The sequence below is a fragment of the Ornithorhynchus anatinus genome, chromosome 7 (assembly GCF_004115215.2).
Source record: "Ornithorhynchus anatinus isolate Pmale09 chromosome 7, mOrnAna1.pri.v4, whole genome shotgun sequence".
NCBI classification, from domain to species: domain Eukaryota; kingdom Metazoa; phylum Chordata; class Mammalia; order Monotremata; family Ornithorhynchidae; genus Ornithorhynchus; species Ornithorhynchus anatinus.
This window is the reverse complement of record NC_041734.1, coordinates 74943076-74968925: the sequence shown is the minus strand read 5'-3', so window position 1 is coordinate 74968925 and position 25850 is coordinate 74943076. Positions and strand designations below refer to the sequence as shown.

Below are 25850 nucleotides of genomic sequence, written 5' to 3'. Positions count from 1 at the left end.
CGTGTTCTTAGGAGACCTTGAAAGGCTAATGTCTTCTATTAATTTGCAATCTCCTTGAGAACAGTAAATGTGGATTTGCTTCTCTTGCACTCTCCCAAGGGCTTAGAGAGAGGCTTTTTCAAACAGTAGGTGCTCAACAAATGCTCTCGCTGAGTCTAAACCAGATTGTTCTCGGGCCAGGAAGTCAGGTCATTCAATCAGTCAGTCGTATTGATTGAGCGCTTACTGAGTGCAGAACACTCTACTAAGCACTTGGGAAAGTACAGTATACGAGACCATTCTGAGTCTTTCAGGGGGAAGGCTATCTTGAGGCCTGGCCACACCTACTTTCAAGGCAAATTATGCTACTTTTGGAATGTTCATGAATCCTGTGTAATTCCTGGACACTAGAACATTCAACTCTTTGAAGATTGTGATTGAGCAATTGGCCTGTTCCCATTGTGAGCAAGAACACTATCCATTAGTGTCCACCTCTCATCATCGTCATATCAGAACTGTTAAGTTAGTGCCCATTTGGGATCACACCATGTACTAAGTGCTGACCTAGGATAAGAGGAGGAATGATTTTACACGTAGTGTAGCCTGAACCGGGGCATCCCAGTTGTCCTGTACCAGAAAGCCATGTCTTCACACTTTGCTCCTCTAATGGTAACCTTCTCACTGTATTCTGGTCTATCTCTTACACTTTGCTCCTCTAATGGTAACCTTCTCACTGTATTCTGGTCTATCTCTCCGCCCACCTCTCACCCACATCCTGCCTCTGGCCTGGAACGCCCTCCCTCCTCCTATCTGCCAGACAATTACTCTTCCCGCCTTCGAAGCCTTATTTTAAGACACATCTCCTCCAACAGGCCTTCCCTCATTAAGCCTTCCTTTCTTCTTCTACCACTCCCTTCTGCATCACCCTTACTTGCTCCCTTTATTCATCCCCTCTCCCAGCCCCACAGCACTTATGTACATGTCTGCTATTTATATTAATGTCTGTCTTCTCCTCTAGACTGTAAGCTCATTGTGTGCAGGAAATGTCTGTTTTATTGTTATACTGTATGTTCCCAAGCGCTTAGTACCATGCTGTGCACACAGTAAGTGCTTAATGAATACAATTGACTAACTGACTTAGGGGAGAATGGAGAGAGGAAGTAGAGTTTATTCACAATCTCTCATCCCACCTCCCCCAGAGCCTGAATTTGCTACTGATGCAGAGCTGTATTATTTTCAATTCACTCATTCATTCAATCATATTTATTGAGTGCTTAGTGTCTGCAGAGCACTGTACTAACTGCTTGGGAGAGTATGATACAACAGTAAACAGATACATTCCCTGCCCACGACGTGCTTACGGTCAATTCCTGAAGACTAGTGCCAACAGACTGGCTATGCATAGATTTCAATTTCAAATTTATGTTTGAAAGGTTACAAAATAAAGCTTAAACTAGACAAATTATTTTAAACATCCTCACCTGAAAACTTTCAGGAAATTAAAAGTTAAGGCTGTTCTCAATTATTATCCTTTTACATGCATTACCGATATAGTGCCATAGTTCTGGGCAGAGAATGTGTGCTATATTGTCGTACTCTCCCAAGCACTTGGTACGGTGCTCTGAATACAGTAAACACTCAATAAGTATGATTGATTATCAGTGGGCAGTGTGACATATTGGCAAATAGAAAATGTTCAGTTCTTCCATATTTTTCCCACTAGTCTTCAGGTTAGGGTCTTGCAAATGGTGCAGCCTCTCTGGAAAGGATAGATGGTGTAAAGAGGAGTGAGAAGGTTGGTGGGGGAATAGGGTGGAGCAGGGCAGAGGATGAGAGGAGGAGGAGGTATATCTTCATTCGTAGAGTCATTCAGTGTGACTCCGCTGCCTGGCCGAGATAATGGAGACGATGTGTCAGCCCACTTACTGATCTTCCACAGGATCCTGAGCCATATTCCTTCTTGTGTCTCTTCTTCACCATCTCGGGATGAAACTGATTGGTGGACTGTTTGGATGCGTGCCTCCTCTAGAGAGTCAACTCCTCAAGGGCAGGAATTGGGCCCTCCACATCTATTGTAATGTAATAATAGGATTTATTAACTGCTTACTCAGTGCAAAATGCTGAACTAAGTGCTGGGATAGAGAAGCAGCATGGTATAGTGGATAGCTCACAGGCCTGGGAGTCAGGAGGTCATGGGTTCTAATCCCCACTACGCCACTTATATGCTGCATGACCTTGAGCAAGTCTGTTCGCTTCTTTGGCCTCAGTTACCTCATCTGTAAAATGGGGCTTGAGACTGTGAGCCCCATGTAGGGCAGGGATCGTTTCCAACCCGATTTGCTTGTTTCCACCCCAGCGCTTAGTACAGTGCCTGGCTCACTGTAAGCACTTAATAGATACAATAATAATAATAATAATAATCAAAAGGTGGGAATTAGACATGGGCACTGGCCTTCGGAGATGGTAGGGAGGAGGGGGAGCCTTACCCTTCCAAGCACTCAATAGAGTCATCTGCAAACAGTAAATACCATCGATCGACTAATTGATTGCTCTCCTAGACGTCACTGTAAGGGCTGTACCATTTCTCTCAATTTTAAAGGCATATATTTTGTAATTGCATTATATCTTGCTATTCTGAGTGATCATGTAATGAATGAGACTTAATGAGCAGACACAAATGGGTCACGATTAAATTTGCTGTGGAAACTCTATTATTTAGCTTTGTACCTTTCATTCACTCTCAATCTTCAACCTTTATTGCGTTAAATATATTCTTGGTTTAGAGGTGTATGCATTAAGATTTCAGCTAATGTTCAAGAATATTTGATCCTTGAGAATGATTTAGTCTTATGATTTCTGGTTTGTCTAATATTTAAAATGTTGTGTGGTCTCTGAATACTGATGGATGGATAATGCCGCCTAAGGATGTTAATAAAACTGCATTAGCTGCTTATTATCTCTTAAGAGATAATGGATCAAATATCTGCAAATGTCACCATCAAAAGACTGTAACACAGATGTAGAGGGACGGTGCATTGTTGAAATTTCACAGTTTAGAGAAATTAGAAGGCATTCTCACATGTATTCATCTACCGTAAAAATTGGGTGTGATTTAAACCTTGCATTTAAAGACATAATACAGCCGCCATTCCAAGAAAAAAATGAAAATAGCGAAGGATATAATAATAATTTGAATTTACATAGTCATCTATTGAGTTCTTTCTCTTGCGTAACCTCCCCCCAACTCTCCTTCTGCTTTGGGAATCACACAACGTTTTATAAATACTGTGCTTTGAATGAGAGTCCAAGGTCCATTTTTTGAAACTTCTTTAAGATTTTAAATATACAATGTGTGAATGCAACTGCTTTGAGATGGAAATGGGCCTCTTATCAAGCTTTCTTCTCATTTCTGGAATGGGAGCCCCAGGGGATCCCTCTATTTTCCTGAGGAAAAGTTGCGTTTTCCAGTCATTTAGGCTGCAGTTTGATAAATTGCAAAGATTTTGACTCAGCAAGGAAAGCCTTTATCCCAGAGCTGTTCAAACATTCCCACCGCTGCTTCTGTGAGTCCTCCCTCTCTTGCCCCCTCACCTCTCCCAGAAGGGTGTCATGAACTATTCAAGACTCCATCATCCTCTCATTGGAGATAACCATATGCTAGTTTGGTGTCAGTCAATCAGTGGAATTTATTGAGTGCTTACAGAGCACTATATCAAGCCCTTGGGGAAAGTACAGTACAACAAGGAGCTTATGGTCTACAGGGGCAGACAGCCATGGACGTAGATGAAAAGTAGGTGAAACAGTTTGTCCATCTTTTCCTTTTCATTTCAGAAATGGTCAGAGTCTGACCTGATTTGATTGGGCAGCATTAGGTGTATGGGTGAATGAGAGATACAACCAACTAGAATGGCGGCCATGGGGAGGTCAAGTTGATATCTGGAAACTAATGAAAAATGATCGACTGCCCTAAGAAGTTTATCAACGTCCTAAGATTAGCCCTTCATGACGTGGATATTTCTTAATCGGAAGGATCTTGCCTGATCCTTTCCCCATCACTGGGCTAAAGTAGAATTATGTCCTGTCCTGTTCCATCTATTATACTTAGCCATGTGTGAAGCTGTAATTGGTCAGTGTTCGATTAAAGAGGAAGTTAGAAATTGGGGTCAGAATATGATTCTCATCTCTTGGAAAATTTTTCCAACTTGGAAGCTTGCGGTTGGCCTCCAAAGTTTCCAAACTAATAGGTGGTCCTAGAGCCAGATGACCATATTCTGAGAGCTTCTACCTCGGGTGACATATTTAGACTTGCTGCTTGTACCTCAGATGACATATTTCGACTTCCTACGTATAACTCTGATGACATGCTTAGGTCCTACTTAGACTAGGAGCTCCATGTGATGTTGAGAGAAGAAAAGACCCTGCCCTAAATAAAACTATATGGAGCAAATGGTCTGTGTGTCCTCTTCTCAGTTCTAATTTGGTTAAAGCAGATCAGTGTCTTAGATGTTCTTTTTGTACTTTACCATTCTATTTGTAAATACTGTTACATCTCTGTCCCCCTTGTTAGATTGTAATCACCTTTGGGGCAAGGAATGGGCTGTGCTTGTGTTGTTTTCCCTGTGCTGTTGTTTTCTTCCAAGCGCACCACACCCAGTGAACACTCAATAAATGCTGCTGCTCTTTCTCTCTATCCTAAAATCTCTGTGCTTAAGTTCCCAGAATTTCTTCCCCACTTTCCGGGAATGTTCTTGGCTTCTATTCAACAGTAGACCATTTACTAGTTCTGGAGACCTAGGATGACTCTAATAAGGACTGCAGCAAAGAAATACTCTACCCTACTTTGGGATTGCCATGTGACAGGTGTGAATTTGGGCTGGAAGTTGCTGGGCTTAAATAGAAAGTTTCTGGAGTGGGGGGAACCAACAGATATGCTTGGGGAGCCAGGAGAAGATCCCCAAAAAGTGACTGAAGTGTGCTCCATGACATGAGGATTGTTTTTCTTTTAATGGTTTTTGTTAAGTGTCTACTTTGCACCAAACACTGTTTCCAAACAGTTGGGTAGATGCAAACTAATCAGGTCGGACATAGTTCATGACCCACATGAGGCTCATAGTCTTAATCTCCATTTTACAGATGAGGGACTTGAGGCACAGACAAGTGAGATGACTTGCCCAATGTAATGCAGCAGACAAGTGAAGAGAAGCAGCGTGGTGCAGTGGAAAGAGCATGGGCTTGGGAGTCAGAGGTCATGGGTTCGAATCCCGGCTCTGCCGCTTGTCAGCTGTGTGACTGTGGGCAAGTCACTTAACTTCTCTGTGCCTCAGTGACCTCATCTGTAAAACCGGTATTGAGACTGTGAGCCTCACGTGGGACAACCTGACTACCCTGTATCTCCCCCAGCGCTTAGAAAAGTGCTCTGCACATAGTATGCGCTTAAATGCCAACATTATTATTATTATTATTATTAAGTGGCAGAGCCAGGATTAGAATCCAGGTCCTTGTGACTCCCAGACAGGGGCTCTATCCACTAGGCCATGGTGCTTTGCTATTTTGAATGGAACCCTAGTGATCAGGAAGAATTGATGCATTTCCAAAATAGATCTACTTCCTCTTGGGGAGAAGCACTGTAAATGTATGGGCACTCAAGAGGGAGCTAAAAAGTACAGTTGTTTTTGGAAGTTATAACTTCCAGAAGAATACTATTTTAATGTGTCTTTTTTATTTAATTCAGATTTTCTCTGGAAAAAATTCAAGTGCCAGGGAATTTTTCATTCAAGAATGTTTGTGCCCAGTGTTGCAGAAAGCAATTTGCTTTGGTTCCTGCCTTTGAAGACAGACAGGATTAACAAAGAGGAAAAAAAAATTGAAATATAAAATTCAAGTAGCAGAATTTAAGAACAGAAACAAAAGCGAAGATGATTTTTGCTGCTGTGCGTAGGTTTAGATTAGAGAGTGTAGAGAGTTTAGAGGCCTGGACAAAGAATTTAGCACATCAGTCACTGATATTTATGCTATGAAGAAGTCTATTGTACGCATTGGGGAGAGTACAGTATTGTTAGTTGACAGTGCCTGCCCTCAAGGAATTTACAATTCATTCATTCCTTCAGTCATATTTATTAAGCATTTACTGTGTGCAGAGCACTGTAGGAAGTGCTTGGGAAAGAACAATACTACAATAAACAGTGACAGTTCCTGCCCACAATGAGCTCACAGTCTTGGGTGGGGGGGAGACAGACATCGATACAAATAGATATCCATAGAAATAAATAAAATTACAGTTATATGCTTAAGGGCTGTGGAGAGGGGAGAACAAGGGGAGTAATTCAGGGTGATGCAAAAGGGAGTGGGAAATGATGGAAAGTGGGGTAATCTAGTAGACAGATGGAATCCAGGAGCAAATTAGGTGGTTCTAACTTGAATTTAGAAGATAGCTGTGGGAATGACAAGAAAGGAAATGTTATTCAGGATTTTCATGACAGGATGGATTTGGGTGGAAATGAGAAGTGTCGAAAGATATCAGCATGGTGGGACCTGGGAGTCCGTATCCATGACAGTGATGGCCAAAGTCCAAGTGGTTCCTGGGGTGGAAGTGAAAGGGACATTCATAATTGTCATATTATTTGTTGTGTAGTCATTTAAAAATTTTAGTAAACATCAAAGGTAAAACAAACTTTTGAGGCCTGAGGCCAGGTTTAGTGGTGGTACCAAAGTTTTCTGTGACATCTGTGAATACGATATAGAGGGATTATTTTATACCTACATTTCTCCTGTATCCAACTTGTGTCAGAGACATGGGCTGTACCCCACTGTGATCTGAAGCCATCCTAAAATATGGGAGCAAGGTTTAATAATGTTCCGACTTCAGTAGAGCAACAAAGACTTTGGTTGATTATCAAAAACTTTAGTTTATATATCAGAAATTTATTATCAATACCTGTCTTGCCACTTCTTGTAAGAAGTATTAAGAGAGCTTCTGGGTGATATGGTGAAGTCTATAAGAGATCCAAGTTCCGGTAAGAGTTGAAATCAACAGCAGGGATTTTCATCAGTCGATGAAATTAGATAACTGACCCTCAGGGATGAAGTGATTTAGCACCCAGCGTTAACAGTGAAGTTAGTAAATGGAAAACACTGAAATCCATCCCCTATCTTGCTGCTTTTTAAAGGGATTTTTTTATTATCATTGTTGTCATCATCACAGCATTAGGATTGATTTGATATCCTATCCCTGTGTAAATGTTGACCGATTAGTGACTTTTTTTAGAGTTTTCTGACAAAATAATATTCATATTGCCTAAAAGGCAGAAGCAGAGTTGGCCCACAATAGTTGCTGAGGAATTGAGAAGCAGGATGGCCTAGTGGAACTCCCATGGGCTTGGGAGTTAAAGGACCTGGGTGCTAATCCCGGCTCCATCACTTGCCTGCTTGTGACCTCACACAAATCACTTAATTTATCTCCGCCTAACCTCCTTTGTAAAATGGGGATTAAGATTGTGAGCCCTATGTGGGACAGGGACTGTGTCCTACCTAATTAGCTTATTTCTGCCCCAGTGACTTAGTACAGTGCCTAGCACATCGTAAGCACTTAACAAATGCCATAAAAAAAAGATGAATGACAGTTGGCATTGGAGAGAGAACCAGTCTAGCTGGTTCTGGAGGGGAATGGCATGGCTAGAGACTTAGCTTTTCCCCCATCACTGTTGCTGAACTTGAGGGAACCAAGAATCAGCTCTAGACTGTAAGCTTATTGTGGGCAGGGAATGTGTCTGTTATTGTTATATTGTACTCTCCCAAGCACTTAGTACCACCCTTTGCACACAGCAAGTGCTCAACCAACACAATTGAATGAATGAATGAGTTTCTCCCATAGCTACCTGGACTAAATCAATTCCCAGCCCAGTGGCCCTCTTTCCCTTCTCTTCCATCTCCTCGTTCTGCTACTCCCAACCCCTTCACCACCCCGGACTGGCTCTCTGTCTGCATTTTCTCCTGACCCAGGCACAATCCTTTTCTTCCATTTTTATTGCTCCCTCAGCCACTGCTGTGGTTCTACCCCCCTCCTCACATCACTCTCGGAGGTTTTTGGCCCATACAGTGTTAAAGAGGATCGAAAAAGAACGCACCCGAATGGGCCAGTCAAAATAATTGAACTCCAAAGGGAAATTTAATTTGAAAACCAATGAAGTGATCCAAATAGCAGGTCCTAAATGTTCATATTGACCTCAACCTTATTTTATGACTGCTAATATTCTCTGTTTTTGATACTCCTTTCCATTGGTGATGAAGCTCAATGCCCAAAGAGTCATAAACTAGTGTCCAATTGTGTCGTTCCGCTGTGATGACCAAGAATCTAATTTGCTTCACTCACATCAGATAATATTCAGGAACTGTGACTATGCATAGATGCTTTCCAAATGTCTTTAATCTAATCAGTAATTGAATTTTGCATCTGCAGTGTATACATGTAGGAAGCCTATAGAAGTGGCCAAGGCTCCCACAACCAGTTTAATTTGCTTTGCCACGTTTAACTCCATGTGAGCCAAGTACTGTGCTAGGTAAGCCCATATTCTAGAGTCCCGAAATTGCTCTGCCTTTGTATACATTTTGAACTCTGACAGCACAATCACAGTACCTGATTTTTTGTTTCTCATTCCGAAGTCACAGTTCACGTCATCTCTTTTATCAAACATACCACTGCTGGCCTTTTTTAGTAAGGCAGGAGATTACATTTGAAGAATTTCTTGTTTTTCTTTCAGATGTTTTCTCCTTTGAAAATTCTTTCGTTTTATTTTAAAAGGGTCCATGCAGTCTCATTTCTGTGGTTACAAACCTAAAATTTCAGCTGATGTAGAAGTCAATTAACAATCAATCAACAGTATTTACTGAACTTGTACTGTATGCAGAGCACCTTAATAACAATAGTTATTATGGTATTTGTTCAGAGTTTACTATGTTCCAGGCAGCATATTAAGCGCTGGTATAGATACAAACTAGTTAAGTTGGACACAGTCCCTGCCCTACATGAGGCTCACAGTCTAAACCCCTTTTGACAGACGAGGTAGCTGAGGAACAGAGAAGTGAAGTGACTTGCCTGAGATCACACAGCAGATGAGTGGCAGAGCCGGGATTAGACCCCAGTCCTTCTGAGTCCCAGGCCCGTGCTCGATCCAGTAAGCCACGCTACTTCTCTTAGTACCTTAGTAAGTACTTGGGACAGAGTCCCTGCCCTGGAAAAGTTTGCAATCCCCTAAGGAGGGGAGGGAGAAAATGGAGGAGGAAGGCAGGGAATGCTGGAGGCGGCTCCCCTGCAAGTTCTGGAATTGTCCGGGTTCAAGGCGGCAAGATCTGGGCCTAAGTTGAGGAATCTGGTGGTTATTGCTGCTCTCTGGGCCCTGAGTGTGCAGGGGAGCCTCTGGGCTAGGGCTGTAACTCTGGCTGGTAGTCCGTGGATCCTTGCTAGTTGGATGGCCAGAGTGTCCCAAGCTGGCCAGGTGGTCTCCTTCCCTTTGGAGAAGCAGCGTGGGAGCTCCTGAGTTCTCATCCTGACTCCACCGCTTGTTTGCTGCGGTACCTGGAAAGTCACTAAACCAATCCATCATATTTATGGAGTACTTAGTGTATGCAGAACACTGTACTTGAGTGCTTGGGAGAGTGCAAAATAATGGAGTTGGTAGTCTTCCTATCTCTACAATGGGGATTCCCTACCTGTTCTCCTGCCTACTTAGAGTGTGAGCCCCATGCGGGATGGGACTGAATCTGGCCTGATTATCTTATATCTACCCCAGTGCTTAGTGCCAGGTACTGCAGTACTTGGCACTTGATAAATGGTTAAGAGATACCACAATTCTTATTATTACTTTACCCTCTTCTCCTTATTCTTTTCCCTTCCTCCTCCTTTTCCTTCCTATCCCTTCATCCCACCACCATTTTCTGGCTTGCCCTCTTTTAGCCGGACCCTTCTCCCCTTCTAAAAGGCAGATTTCTAGTCATCCTATAAAATCTAATATTGATCCTAACTGGTGATTTCAGCTTCTTCATGCATTGCCCTGAAAAGTCTCTCATTCGTGCCATGAGCATTTATTATTGATATATAAGGCAGAAGAAAAGGTATTTAAGGAATCTCTGTCCTTTTTTTGTTTTTGCATTAGTCATATGAAATGCATTGCAGTCTTATACCAAAGCCCCAGAGAATAAAGTCATTTCTATCCACGTCTGGTGATTTGCAGTATCTTTGAAGAATGTGTCTTGAGCTCAATTGCATCTTGCTAATGGAGATACAAATTCAAAGTGCTTTAATATAAATGTATAGACCTAATAATAATAACTGTGGTATTTGTTAAGCACTTACTATGTATACTACTACTAATAATTATGATATTTGTTAAGCACTTACTAAAGCCAAGCACTGTTCTAAGCGCTGGTGTGGATACAGGGTAATCAGATTGTCCCACGTGGGGCTCACACTTTTAATCCCCATTTTATAGATGAGGTAACTGAGGCACAGAGAAGTGAAGTGACCTGCCCAAGGTCACAGTAGACAAGTGGCAGAGCCGGGAATAGAATCCATATCTCCTGACTCCCAAGCCCTTGCTCTTTCCACTAAACCACGCTGCTTCTCGGCTACTAGGCACTGTACTAAGCACTGGAGTGAATACAAGCAAATTGGGTTAGACACAGTCCCTGTCCCACATGGGGCTCACAGTCTTAATCCCCATTTTTACAGATGAGGTCACTGAGGCCCAGAAAAGTTAAGTGACTTGCCTAAAGTCACACAGCAGGCAATGGCAGAGCCAGGATTAGAACCCAGGACCTTCTGACTCCCAGGCCTGTACTCTACACCTAGGCCACACTGCTTCTCGTATATTTTCTCTATATTTTTTCATATTTAGTTATACATATATAACTATAGTATATATAATTGTTAATCTCAGAATATCTGCCAAATGCCCAGACAGCAAATATCAATCCCCATTTTACTCACTGGAAAATTGAGTAACAAGATCATTGGTTGACTTCTCACGATCACAGCCCAGATGAGTGAAAGATGAGGCAATAGGAGAGAATTAAAGTTTTATCTGTTCCTAGTGCTTTTGCTTTATCTACTAGGCTTTAATATAGTTCATAACAAAGGCTCTCGGTGAAATGTCAAATAAATATAGACTTTCTACTCTTATTAGATACATTGTTTGCTTTACGGGCCTTCAATTTTCAAATCCTATTCTAATGCTCACCTCCAAACCAATATAAACTGTCACAGTCACTAAATTAAAATCAGCGACTTGCCGAAGAATCCCTACCATTCTGCTAGAAAGAAGTTTTGGCAAAACTTGTACTTTGTACTGTCCTAAGCACATAGTGAGTGCTCAATAAATCAATAAATAAATTGATAGAAAAGTAGCCTTTGCTGACCTTTTATTTGCAAAATATGCTTCCAGTCAGAGGAAGAAATTGCATAAATGCATGTTGAGGAAGATTTAGCATTAAAGTTAGGAGCCCATTTTTATTTCCCCGCAAAAGCAGTTTTGTCTTTTATGACCTGGGGCAATCTGGCAGATATATGGAACTAGTGTAATTTCTTTCCATTAAAAAAATTTTAAAAAGGGGCATGGAGTATTCCCAGTCATTCACCTGGAAACCAAACTGATTGCTGCTTACTGTGAGAGAAAGGTGACTTAAGTTTTAGATAAAACAAAAAGAAAGCATGATAAAGAAATAGAACATTCTTATTTACCACAATTCACATAGTCTCTTTGGAAAGGTGTGTGTTACAAGCCTGGCTGCAGGGATTTATTGCAGTGGATTTTGCTGTTCCTACCAGGTCAAAGAATTTAAAGTACAGTGCTGGCATTCAGCCTTAGATGCATGAGTTGACATACTTTCCTTTTGATTTCTAACATTAAAAAAAAAATTGTACGAGACCTGTGCTTTTCACCAGCAGTTATAATCAACTTCTATGCAAATGAGCTTTAATTTGTCATTTGGTAAATATTTGTGTAGTAATTTTTAAAGTGCTCTCCCACACATGGAAGGAATGATACAGCCTTTAGGTGTTGTAACTAGAAATACAAATGTGATTTACAGCCTTTAAGCACAGAGGGGAGATATATTACTGTGCAGAGCTTATTTGGAGAAGCACTGAGTTGGAATAAACTTGATTACTTTCAAATTTTAAAAATCTTTGGATAATTGATAGAACACAGATAAGGATTCGATGTAAGGTTTGAACAAAGCCCTGTGGGCTTCTTCCAGTCATGTTATCAATATGACAGAAATGTCCTAGAAAGAGGAGCTATTTGATTAGACTGTATAGCAGTTTTTCATGTTTGAAGATGGTGCTACTGGCAGCGAGATTTTTCTCTTCGTGTGTGATACTGATGAGATCACTGTGCAGCTAATTGACGTCCACATTGTGTCCATGTAAAGATTGTTCTTTCCTCTACCACTATATTTATTACCCATAAAGCCTGGAGCATTTTCATTTTCTTTCTGTAAACATAATTTGACCTAACAGCTCTCTGCTCGGTTCTGGTTGTGCTTCCGTCTCCCACATGTGCCCTCCTCTACCCCATTGTTTGAGACTTTGTTTCTCTGTGCCTCTAAAATTCCACTTCTGTCAGTTGTTCCCTTTTCAACTTTCCCATTTCAGCTTCCTTCTTGGGCTTTTTGGATCACTGCCCAAGATCCATTCTCCTTATGTTTTCCATCCAGTAGAGGGATGGTAAGATTAACATTGCTTTTATAGTTTTGTACTGATTGCCTAATTGGGTGTGATCAAATTGGCTCTTGCAGTCTCTTGGCACATAATATAGATGAGACTGCTTGCGATAAATTAATGTAGCATCTGGGGGAAGACCATGTCTCAGGTCAGTTGGCCTAGTGGAAAGAGCAGAGACCTGGGTGTCAGAGGACCTGGATTCTAATCCTTACCCCACCACTTGTCTGCTGTGTGACTTTGGGCAAATCACATTACTTCTCTGGGCCTCGGTGACCTCATCTTTAAAATAAGGATTAAGACTGTGAGCCCCATGTGGGGCATGGACTGTGTCCAACCTGATTAGCCTGAATCCACCCCAGTGCTTGGTACAGTGCCTGGTACAGGGTAAGTGCTTAACAAAAGCTATTTTAACAAATGAGCCAAGTTAAAGGCGGGGCAGCCTCCGTTGCTGTATTCACCTTCAGTTTGGTTTTAGACCTGTTTACATTTGGGAGGTTTGTAGTGAGTAGCAAAAATGTGGCAACAAGGTGATCTCATTGAACACAGCGATTATTTTTTTTTTGCTCCAGTTTCACACTCACTCTTTACAGGCCCATTACTGTTAACTCACAGATATACACAGTGGTCTGATGAATCTATCAAGATCTAATCCTTTATTCTTCCCTTTGTTGTTAGTCATGGTCAGGGCATGTAACTCAGTGTTTATAGGAGGTGATATGTCCGTAAATGTTCACTCATTTCACTAAGGCATCTCTCGAAGTTTTAACCAAGCCATCATAACTGTCCGTGAAGTCAATTAGAGAAGTATTATGGCCTGGTAAATGATGCATGGACATGGGAGTTAGCAGGACCTGGGTTCTAATCTTAACTCCACCACTTACTTGTCTGTTGTATGACCTTAATAATAATAATTAGGGTATTTGTTAAGTGCTTACTATGTGCCAAGCACTTTTCTAAGTGCTGGGATAGATACAAGGTAATCAAGTTGTCCCAAATGGGGCTCACAGTCTTAATCCACATTTTACAGATGAGGTAACTAAGGCACAGAGAAGTTACTTGCCCAAGGTCACACAGCAGGCAAGTGGTGGAACGGTGATTAGAATCCATGTCCTCTGACTCCCAAGCCCATGCTCTTTCCACTAAGCCACACTGCTTCTCTTGGAGGCGTCATTTCACTTCTCTGTGCCTCAGTTGTCTCATCTGTAAAATGGGCATTAAGACTTTGAGCCCTGTGTGGGACATGGACTGTATCCATCCTGATTAGCTTTTATCTACCCCACTGCTTAATACAGTGCCTGGTACATTGTAAGCGCTTTACCAATATCATCAAAAAGTCGATGCCTGTGAACTTTCCTTGTGGCAAGTTTTTTTCCATGAACCGTTATATTCTAATATTTTCTTGTGAACTGTGAACTACATTTATACCCTCAGCTATTCAGCTGTTTCTCTTGACACTGGTCCCACTTCTTGTTATATCCCATTCCTCCTTCCGCATTCACTCTGGGTAAATGATCAATCAGTCAGTTAGCTGGTTTTTCTTGAGTACTTACTGTGCAGAGCACTCTACTAAGTGCTTGGGAGAGTACAATATAAGAGAGTTGGTAGACACATTCCTTTTGTCTCCCCTGTTAGATTGTGAGCTCCTTGGGGAGCAAGGGGTGTGTTTTTTGCTGCTAGTCTTCTCTCTCAAGCTCTTGGTACAATATTTAGCACTTAGTAGGCTCTCATGAAGCATCACTGATTAATTGGCTCTTCACTTTGTCAGTCTTGTTCTACTCAGTCCTATGATGTTGATTCCATATTTGGCTACCTCACCTACAGTTAGTAGTACAATTTTCCTTTTTCAGCGATTGATGGTCTCATAATCTCTGAATCATTAAATGGTATTTGCTGAAGTGCTTACTATTTGCAGGGCACTGTACTAAATGCTTAGGAGAGTACAGTATGGTGTGGCCTAATGGTAAGAGCCCAGGCCTGGGAGTAAGAGGACCTGGGTTTTAATTCCGGCTCTGCCATGAGTCTGATGTGTGACTTTGAGTAAGTCACTTCACTTCTCTGTGCCTCAGTTACCTTGTCTTTAAAGTGAGGATTAAATCCTTCTCCCTCCTACTTGGACTGTGAGCCACACTTGGGGCAGGGATTACGTCCAACCTGATTAATCTGTGTCTGTCCCAATGTTTAGAACTGTGTTTAGCACGTAGTAAGCACTTAACATGTTCTCTGATTATTATTATTATTATTATAATAGAACAGAATTAGGGGACACATTCCCTGCCCAAAACAAGCTTATAATTGATTCCACAGTTCACTTATTAGTTTTTTGGGCTTGTTGATTTTCAGTTGGTCTTTGTTTTAGCACCTCAATGTGAAGACCGCTCTGTTCAGTCAGTCAATCAGTGATATTTATTGAGGGCTTACTATGTGCAGAGAACTGTATTAAGCACTTGGGATAGAACAATATAACAGACACATTCCCTTCCCTCAAGAGTAGAGGAGCTTTGAGTGTGTTTTCAGTCTTTGAGTGAGTCTAGTTGGGGCAAAACTGCCAGATTCGGGGAATGCCTTCCTCATTCAGCAACTCTTTTTTAGGAAGGTACTACTGATCTGTGTTCCTTCCCCTTTCACAGCAGAGTGGCACTTATCCATGAGTTTTGTTTGCATTTTTGGCAGCAAGATTCGTGGTTGGTCCAGTAGTGGCTTTGGCCAGGGCAGGGGCAGTAACATCTTAGGCAAGTTAGAGCGAAGGGAAAGTTCAGAAATACTACCACTGTCCCCTGGGATCAGCGAACAACATGGCTTCATCACACATATGGCTTAAATTCTGCTATGATTCTCTAGGGCCCCTTTTCTTAATCTCTGTCCAAACCCCTTTCAACTCCCCCCGTTGGTTGGGAATGTGGAGAGTAGAGAGGTGTTAAGAGGAGTTATTACAATGAACCCCTTTCATTTCCCCTGTGTTTCCCTCCTTCGTTTCCCATCCCTTAAGTCCTACATCATTCTGGCTTTAAATCTTATTTTTGGAAGCTTACTTGAGTGGTAGTGGATGAGGGAATTAGGGGTGCCTGGGTTAAATTGGGGGTATCGAAGTCCATTGTAATAGATTACAGCGTTGAAGCCTCAGATAAAACCTAAGCTGAATATTAAAGCTCAGATCATTAATTCAGCACAGCTCACAACATTCACTCAACTGAGAAGTATTTGTGTGAAGGCTTTGTAGAATTCAGTCCATGAGTTTGTGGCTGATTCCAGGAGAGGAAAGAAAGGCATTTGCCTGTCAATGCGAGCTTGTTCACTCTAGTGCATTTTAAGAGCTCTGTATAGTCTAGTTTTTTTTTAACTAATTATTTTGTAAATCTAGTGAAAACACCTTCCTACACATCCTAGTTATGTTGGCAACTCTGAAGTAAACTTTTCAACAATGTGTATGTATTGGTACCCCAAAGAGCAGTTTGCTTTTCCAACTATCTGAGCCTATGAATGATTGATGTTCAAGCATACCATAACTTGACATTCCTTATTTTTCATGGCTTTTGTGTCTTCAAATCCTATTTTCATTCATTCATTCAGTAGTATTAACCGAGCACTTACTGTGTGCAGAGTACTGTACTAAGCACTTGGAAAATACAATTTGGCAACAGATAGAGACAATCTCTACCCAGCAACGGGCTCACAATCTAGAAAGGGGAGATTGATTAAAGAATAGGAAAAAATAGTAATCAGATTATTAATACTTGAGCAGTGAACCGGATTTATAAATGAGAATGGTTTTGAAGAAAGTAAACTCTGAAGATGGGGCGAGGGAATGGAATGATCTTCTTGGCCCCTATATGTTCATCCAGTTCATTCAATTGTATTTACTGGGCACTTACTGTGTGCAGAGCCCTGTACTAAACACTTAGAAAGTACAATTCAGTACAATTGTACAATTCAAAGTACAATTTAAAGACAGTTAAAATAAAGTAGAGGAAGTGAGATTTTTCACCTGAAAAGCTTAATTGGAGATGAAATGATTTACACCTCTGCTCTGTTAAATATTTTTCCTTCAGCTGTAAGCTCGTTGTGGGCAGGGAATGTGTCTGTTTATTGTTGTACTCTGCCAAGTGCTTAGTACAGTGCTCTGCATTCAGTAAACCCTCAGTAAATACAGTTGAATGAATTGAATAAACGAATATTTATAGTTTAAATAACTAAAAGAATGCCCAATCTGTTCTCACATAAGCTCCCTCTCCCTTCCGCATCATCTTGACTCGATCCCTTTGTGCTTCCCCCTTCTGCCCATCCCGCAGCACTTATGAATATAAGTGTATATCTCTAATTATTTTTATTTATATTGATTGCTGTTTACTTGTTTTGATGTCTGTCTCCCCCCACAGACTGTAAACCAGTTGTGGGCAGGGATTGTCTCTCTTTATTGCTATATTGTACTTTCCAAGAGCTTAGTACGGTGCTCTGCACACTATGAGCACTCAATGAATGAATTGAATGAATAATACAGTGCTCTGCACACACTAAGCATTCAATAAATATCATTGATTAATACATTAAGAATCCTTATGGGAACACATATGAAAGCCTCAGTCCAAGGCACACCATTACTTTTACTGAATGGCAGACTGATCTGTCTTCTACTGCTAAATTGTCATCCTCTACGCTGCATTGTGTCTTGAGGCAAAATATTTGATGTTGGATAAATCCTTCTTAAATTTTTCATCTATGATTCATAATTCACTCTAGCCAATTTGTGAATTGGGCACATTGACAACGTTATTACCTTCCTGCATATTCATGCTGAAAGATTGTTTTATTTAGAGAGTTTTGTTTTCATTATTGAGCGCTTCAAATTATAATAACTTACTCTATAATGTGAGATTTCATCATATAATTTGGATGCCCATCAATCAGTCGATTTACTGAGTACTTACTACGTGCTAAACACGTAGGAGAGCGTATAGTAGAGCATGTGCACTCATTCCTGCCCTCCAAGAGTTTACAATGTAGCAGGAATAAAACAAGCAGATTCAGTATAGGAAGAAATGGTTGTGTGCATACACGAGGAATCAGCCAAGCTGTGATACTATCCTCCTCCCATCGACCGCCTCAACCCTTCTCTGTGTTCTCTTTCATATAGTATTTTTTGTATCTTCTGTGTGTATGCAAGTTTCTAGTATGTGACAGAAAAATGAGTGGGAAGGTGTAATGTCATTCTGCTAGTGCGGGCATGAAGATAAATAAGCAATATGTTTTGAGCTATCTAACCCTAACCCATTTATTCCCATTGAATAAATTCCTGGTTCCTTTCACTTGTTTTTCTCATAGCAAGAGGTTCTTCAAAGGCACAATTATGGTGCTGTAACAGAGGTAACTGCAGTCTATGGTACTGAAAAACTATAGTTAGTGCTCTTAATTGGTTTCATGAACATAGAAAGTTAGGCAAAAGAGAGCTACATTATAGAGTGCAATTTCCTGTAGGAAATAATGTAAAGTGCATTAATGCAGTCAAACGATCCATAAAATTGATCAAAACATTGTAGATATATTTAAGGGTTAGAAATGAATATATTTAAAACTATTAATTTATTGATCCGATAACTATGAAAACATGTACAAATAATAAAAGATTATGAATGTGAACCATTTAATGTTAACATATGACTGGGAACAATTTGTCCTTACTGTTGATTTCATGAAATGACAAGCCTTTCTTATGTCAACTTGATGCTCACTTAAGTCCAGACAGCTCAAAGTATATCTGATTTAGCTATGAGACTTAAACTCCTATGGATTTTACTCTGTATGGGCTTTCGTAATCTGCTCTGAGATTATGATGTACTCACTCTATTTGAGTGATGACTTCATTGCAAATGAGCTGCTTTACCTGTTGGTGCGTGACAACTGCAGATTGGGTTCAACACACAAAATAGGCATACTTTGCTTAGAACGTGCCTGCATTCCAAGCGAAAACCAAAGCAGTATTGCAAAGTGAGAGAATGCAGTCATAAATAGTGCTCCCATGGAACAGTGCTAAAAGAAGAGCGTTATAATGACTAGTTGTTGTGTAAACTGATCTAGGGCCACCCTATCCTTGCTTTAAAATTTTATTACTAAATTCTGCCATCAGAGCATTTATTTCCTGGTATCAGATCGTGAAACATGGGGTAGAAATCTAGGAAGTGTCAATTTTCGTTCATTTAATGTTTGGTCTTGCTGTCGGTGGCCCAGTCTCACCTGGCCCATTCGGGATTAGGCCAGCAAGGCTATTTGGGCTACCGCTTTCTCCCAACAGATGGCAACTGCCCCAGTGGTGGCTGGATATAGGATTGGCCATTTGATTCTGGGTGTTTAGCCTCCACTGGTACCACCCAGGAATCTGGATTATGATTTCTCCCCTCCATTCCATGATATGGGACCTTTCTTCTTCTTTCTTTGTTCTCCCCTGTAATTGCCCATATCCCCAATCTACCATCCTCTTGGACCTAACTTCCTCCTGGCCCCCTTCATGTTCCCCATCTTCCCCTTGAACTCCCCCCTTTTTCCCTCCACTGGTTTTCTCCTACTGGTCCATTATCTCTGACCATCTATCCCAACTTCCCAACCAGGTTCTTCCCTTCCCCTCCTCCACCCTTCCTGCTGAGACTTCTTTGGATATTGTAGCTTATCTGACTGTGATAGGGGGTCTGTGAGGGATTCTTACTGAACAGCCTAGAGGCCAGTAGCTAGTTGCCCTAAGAGTCTCCTCTTAGCCCTGACCTGTTCTGGGCGATGCTGCCAATTATCAACCCTTTTGCCTTTTATGCATCTGCACACACCCTCATATAGTAATACTCAATGCACTGTGCTAAGTGCGTGGTATAGGTTGATAGCTAAAGATATATTTGTTAAATTAATAAATTTTGATCAGTGGTTCTAAGTTGTCCTTTGGAGACTGGTAATCTAATACTGTTTTTTTTATGGTATTGGTTAAGCACTTACTCTGTGCCAGGCATGGTATTAAGTGCTGGGTTAGATAAAAGTTAATCAGGTTGGACACAGTCCCTGTCCTGCGTAAGGCTCCCAGTCTTAATCTTAGCAAAGCAGCAAGATTTAAAGGCTGGCTTAATGGATAGGACCTGGGTTCTAATCCTGCCACTGCCACATGTCTGTTGTGTGACCTTGGGCAAGTCACTTAACTTCTCTGTGCTTCAGTTACTTCATCTGCAAAATGTGGATTACAACTGAACCCCATGGGGGACAGAGACTGTCCAACCAGATTAACTTGTATCTACTCTAGTGCTTAGAACAGTGCTTTGCACATAGTAAGCATTTAAAAGGTACCATAATAACTATTATTGTTATTATTGATAATAATAATAATCCCCATTTTACAGATGAGGTAATTGAGGAAACTGAGGCATAGAGAAGTTCCACTGCTGGCAGTGGATCTGTGTATGAGTTTTTGTCGGTTGATACTCCATGTTGAATTTTGTTAAAGGATGAAGATAATCTGTCTTTTGACTCATAAAAATGCATTCATAGGTTTTTTTCCACTTTTCATTATTTGTGGTAGGAATCACCCTTGATGGATTCCTGTAGAAATTAATAAAACTTGCAAACAAACCCATAGATATAGTTAAGTGGTGGCCACTCTTACTGAATGTTCTTCTGGTAGGAGGCAAGCCTTTATTCTGTGTTTTAAGGTATGAAGAATGTATTGATCCTTCGGTTTGGCATGATGGTAAATGGAAATGCCATGTATAAAGCACTCCTAATGGATATTTTTAGTTCCACATTGGAAAATTGATTCTAGTTTTAAAGAAGATTCCATATAGTCGTAGTTAGCTATGGTGCGGTTCATTTTACATGGCTTATGGGCAAATGGCTTTCAAGAATTAGAGCTCATTAGTAGGGCTCATTTCTTCAGCAATATTTTCTGATAATGCTTTCGGGTTAGATACAGGAATGGCACAGTGAACAAAAGTAGACAGAATTAGATTCCTATTTTCATTAGCGAAAGAATATGGGAGGAGGTAGAAGAAGGCAGCCTGGAAGGCGACGGTATCTTAAATTTATCTCTTTCCGTATTTCATCCGTTGCTTTGTTCTTTGGACTTATTTTAAAAGGCTTGCATAATAGGAACTCTGTGTGATTAGCATCGGTAAGTGTTGGATACTTAGCAATGGTTAAGTATCTGTTCTGTTCTGTTAGAATCCTGGCTTTTCTGGAGAAGAATGCAGGGGAAAACAGTCAGCCGATTTAGGAATGTTAAGAATTTTCTGGGGGTGTTAATCATCACCAGCTGTGGCAGAATTGGTGGAGGATCTGCTATGTGCTGAGTAGTGCATGAAGTCCTTTAGGACCATCCAATAGGGGTCAAAGACACAGTCCCTGCCATCATCATTATCATCAGTGGTATTTATTGAGCATTTACTATGTGCATAACACTGTACTAAGTGCTTGAGAGAGTGCAGTACAACAGAGTTGTCCCTGTCCACAACGAACTGGGAGCTTCAAATCTAATCAAGGTGACAGACAAATTAAGTTACTCGCCCAAGATCTATAAGTGAGGAATCTTAATCCTGTCAGTTCAACCCTCACAGTATCACTGACTGCACTTATTTTACATTCATTCAATCATATTGAGTGCTTGCTGTGTGCAGAGCACTGTACTAAGCGATTAGAAAGTACAATCCAGCAATAAAGAGAGCCAATCCCTGCCCACATTGAGGTCACAGTCTAGAAGGGGGAGACAGACGTCAATACAAGTAAACAGACATCAGTATAAATAAAATTATAGCTATATACATTCAATAGTATTTATAGTATTTATTGAGCGCTTACTATGTGCAGAGCACTGTACTAGGTGCTTGGAATGTACAATTTGGCGTTGTGGGGCAGGGCAGGAGAGGGAGAGAGTAAAGGGAGCTAGTCAGGGTGACATGGAAGGGAATGAGAGATGAGGATACTTGAATCTCTTGTGACCCCAGGCAGATTGTAATGGTTGGTCAGAGAAGACTAGTTCAGATGCCAGAATTTGAATCGAGGCATTCTCAAAGGCCCCCCCCCCCCCCCCCCCCCCCCCCCCCCCCCCCCCCCGACACATCCACTTGCTCATACACATGGGGTGATACACGGTCAGCCTGTAGTATTTACTGGATGCCTACTGTGTCATGAGAACTGTACTCAACACCTGGGAGAAGACAGAAGAATTAAGAGAAATAGGTATTCCATAAAACCTGAGTTTAGAAAATACTTTTGTGTGAATTAGACATTTTATTACTTCATCCTGGTATTCTTGGTTCAAGTTAGTAAGGATTTTCTATCACATGTAAATAGTAAAAATAATGCATCTATAGCAAATTTTTTTTGAAAAATAGTAAACCTTTTCTGGATAAATGTGAGAAGCCCAATTCATAATAAATGTGTTTAGCTCCACTTGATAGCCAATAAATTGTACTCTATGTGAAATTGTTTTCTTCCATTTATGCCCACTCATGCAATGTGTAGTTGAATTCTTCTTAGAGCTAGAATTCTTTAAGGACTCTAGCCTTTAAAACTCTAATGGTTAAATTATTTTTACTCTTCCATAACATACTCTTCTCTTTGGAGAGTGTGATTCCATCCTTTGGCAGTACTTTACATTCCTCTGGACCACCCAAGATTCTAAGAATTAAGACCTTAAGATTCAAGCCTGTATGGGTTATAAAATTTCAGAAATAATGGAAAACAGGATTTTTCATCAGCAGTTGTCTATATCGGTGTCTCTAAATGTATTTTAAAATTATTTAATATAAACTTCCATAAATCTGTGGCTGAAATATTACAGTAATACTTAATCAAGACCCTGATAAGCCATTTTTGCACTAATTTCAGACATTTTGGTGACAATAATGTCTTTAGATTGTAAACTAAATTTTATATATTAAAAGTTTATTGTGCATTTATATTTCACAATATTCGGGAGAACATTATGCTTTAAGATCAGATTTCTTTTGTTACATTAATGCTTCTGTCTCTTAACAATGTGATCCAAGTATTAAGAACTGCAAAAACCCTTGGTATTATCATACAGAATCGGTCTGATAAAGTTTTGTTTGACAATTCTTCTAATTGTTATCTTAGGATGAGAAATTAATTTGAAAGCTCTATTATAATTTGATACATCAAATTGTTAACATTAATAAAATTGTGTAGTGGTAAGTCAAATGTTGTTTTAGTTCTATAAATTTTGAGACCTTGTCTTCAAAAAAAAAAAAAGGGATATTATTGTAGAAACTTAGGGAAATAGGACAGAGAATTGGATGTCTTCATAACTCTAACCATGTGCATTTGAAACTATTAGTGTTAAGAGAGTCATAATAAAATTGATTGCATTGAGTTAATATAAAGAAGCCCATATATGTAGGGTAAGACATGAGAAACTAGCTATTAATGATAATTGCCATATAAATCTATAAACTATTCGAAGGGTTAAAGTATGCTGTGTCTTTTTGCCAAATTTTATTTAATCCCCAGAGGCACATAATTTGGTGTTTCTGTTTCACTTATTTCAATCCATCAATCAACAAATGGTGTTTATTGAGTGCTTACTGTATGCAGAGCACTGTATTAAGCACTTGGGAACTTCAGATTGCCCTGGGTGTGCCATATATGATTCATAATGTAGAATATGAGAAAATCGTACATAAAAATTGACCTAAAGTAATTATTTAGAACTCTGCCTGTGCATTATTTTAGTTAGCTTTTTTTTTGTTGTGGTCAGTGTTGATTTATAATAACTATCAAGGGAATATGTGCAGTTATAATAACTAAGAACAGTGAATAATAGCTGGTGTTCTAGGAACTTGTACTTGAAAATATTTTATTTTTATCAGTTTGATAGATATTAATCTACCATAATAATTTGATTCCTCTATATTACATCAAATTAATGACCACAAATTCCAAACAAATTCCAGAATTCATAAGCATTTTAAATGATCTTATTTTGTTCTGTCCCAAGCACTTTGTACAGTAATCTGTTCACAGTGAGCCCTCAATAAATGCGATCGGTTGATTGATTTTCCTCAAAATCCCCAGCCATTACAGGATGTAATTAAACAGTTGAAGTTGTGGCCTCTCCCTCCCAGAGCAGGGTTGCCACGTATTGGTCCCATGCCAGAACTTCAACCTTATCTCCAGCCTGGTATATGCTACAATTGAGCTTCCAGTAGATTTCTGGCAAGGGGATTCAGGCTTTCTAGTCAACCCGCCTTACCGGTGGCTGAGTAACATCTGAGTTCAGGGAGAATTTGTTACCCTAGCCTTGCACAAATGAAGTGGAAAATCAACCAAAGGAGGAATTTATCCTTTTTGGTTTGGAGCAATGCATTCACTGGTGGAAGTGAAGGGATGAATTAGTGTGACTATCCAGTGTTTCAAAATAAGTCACAGGTGCCACAGTCATGATTTCCCCTAAGTGTTTTGTTCTTCTTGGGTGTACTCAACAAGTGATGAGAGATTGAAAACTTTATTTCTAGAACCTGGGGGAAACTAGTTTGTGGTGTAATTTGTTTTCAAATTATTTCAATTAATTCTATAACCTCTTTATTGCTATAAACAATTAAAACATCAAAGGATATGGACTATGGATATCAGTTGTTTAGAACACATCACCTGCCCTTCTTTTGTCTATTACCCCCATTTCAGAAGGCACAGGTGGTAACCAAAGATTTCTTCCCCTGTGGTTTTTTATCTGCAGGATCCCGATTACTGGGTGAAGATTCATCACCTGGAATACACAGATGGGGGAATTTTGGACCCAGATGATGTCTTAGCAGATGTTGCTGAAGACAAAGATAAGGTAGATGATTCTCATGACAAAGTAACTCTTTCTTTCTTCTGAAAATTGAACATTTGCCAGGGATTGGAAATGACTATTTATTACACTTGCAGCCTGTTCAGGATTAATCAGGACTGATTGTTATCCACTGTTCAGGAATATGATCTCGTCCAAGCTGAGCAGTTTAGGTGCAGATGCGTCCTCTGTGTTTCTATGTGTCTGGAGTACTTGGGTCATTTGGGTATATTAAAGACAGAAAATTTGGTAGACACCCTTAATAGTGGTGACTTTGTCCAGGCCCAGAGAGATGTTTGTGGTGACCATTGAATGTCTGAGTTGGAAAATGTAATTTTGGGTATGTGATGATGATGGTATTTGTTAAGCACCTACTATGTGCCAAGCACTGTTCTAAGTGCAGGCGTAGATACAAGATAATCAGGTTGTCCCACGTGGGGTTCACAGTCTTAATCTCCATTTTACAGATAAGGTAACTGAGATACAGAGAAGTTAAGTGCCTTGCCCAAGGTCACACAGGAGACAAGTGGCAGAGCCAGGATTAGAACCCCATACTCGTGCTCTGACTCCCAAACTCTGTGTGCTCAGGACATAATTTAGGAGAGGTTGACCTGGAGAGGGCTTTTGCTTTTATATGCTAAGTAGACATTCCTGATTGTGGTAATCCCATTTACTGTTAACTTGAGTTAGGGGCTAAAAAAAGAAGAAAAAAGAGCTCAAGGCTATAATTTCAAAGATTTTGTCACTTAGATCTTAAGGATATTTTATATGTTGTTCTCATTTAGTAATGTCTGTCAGTGAATCAGTGGTATGTAATAATTGTGCAGAGTTCTGTACTCAGCACTTGGGAGAGTGAAGTAGAATAAGTAGACACAATTCCTGTCCTCAAGAAATTTACAGTCTAGGGAATCACTAAAGGTACCTCCCCAGGATTCCAGGATTAGTGTTTTTAGGTTCAACATAACTATTTCTGTGGAATGTAATTTTCAGGCTGTTGGAATTCTGAAACTGAGTAGCTTGCTTAAGCCAGTATAGGCGAGTTGGAGACACTTTGTTAGATTTGGGTATTTATTAAACATTTAATATGCAAATTTAAAAAATTGTATAGAGTTTGTAAATCTTTCTAATAATGAATGTGAAATCTTAATAGATATGAATTCCCTCTCTATTGGGTGCTAATTAGGACTGTATACTACATAGGCCAAAATGGAGTGGAGAGCTTCAAATTTCTTCACTAAATCTACGAAATGTAGACACCAAAAGACAAATGCCATTAATGGGTTTAATCATTGGTTGCATTTGCCCAGTATTTTTCCTCGTAGAATGACAATGGGACTCATGGTGCAA

At 40.2% G+C, this 25850-nt stretch overlaps 1 protein-coding gene across 1 annotated transcript in view; it reads left to right on the top strand.

Annotated features, from left to right (window-relative positions):
- The window catches only part of PARD3B (par-3 family cell polarity regulator beta), a 933574-nt gene that overhangs the window by 41740 nt on the left and 865984 nt on the right, over nucleotides 1-25850 (top strand). Inside the window, 1 exon segment of the mRNA XM_029068763.2 lies at nucleotides 24408-24509. Coding sequence (XP_028924596.1) covers nucleotides 24408-24509 — 102 coding nt within the window.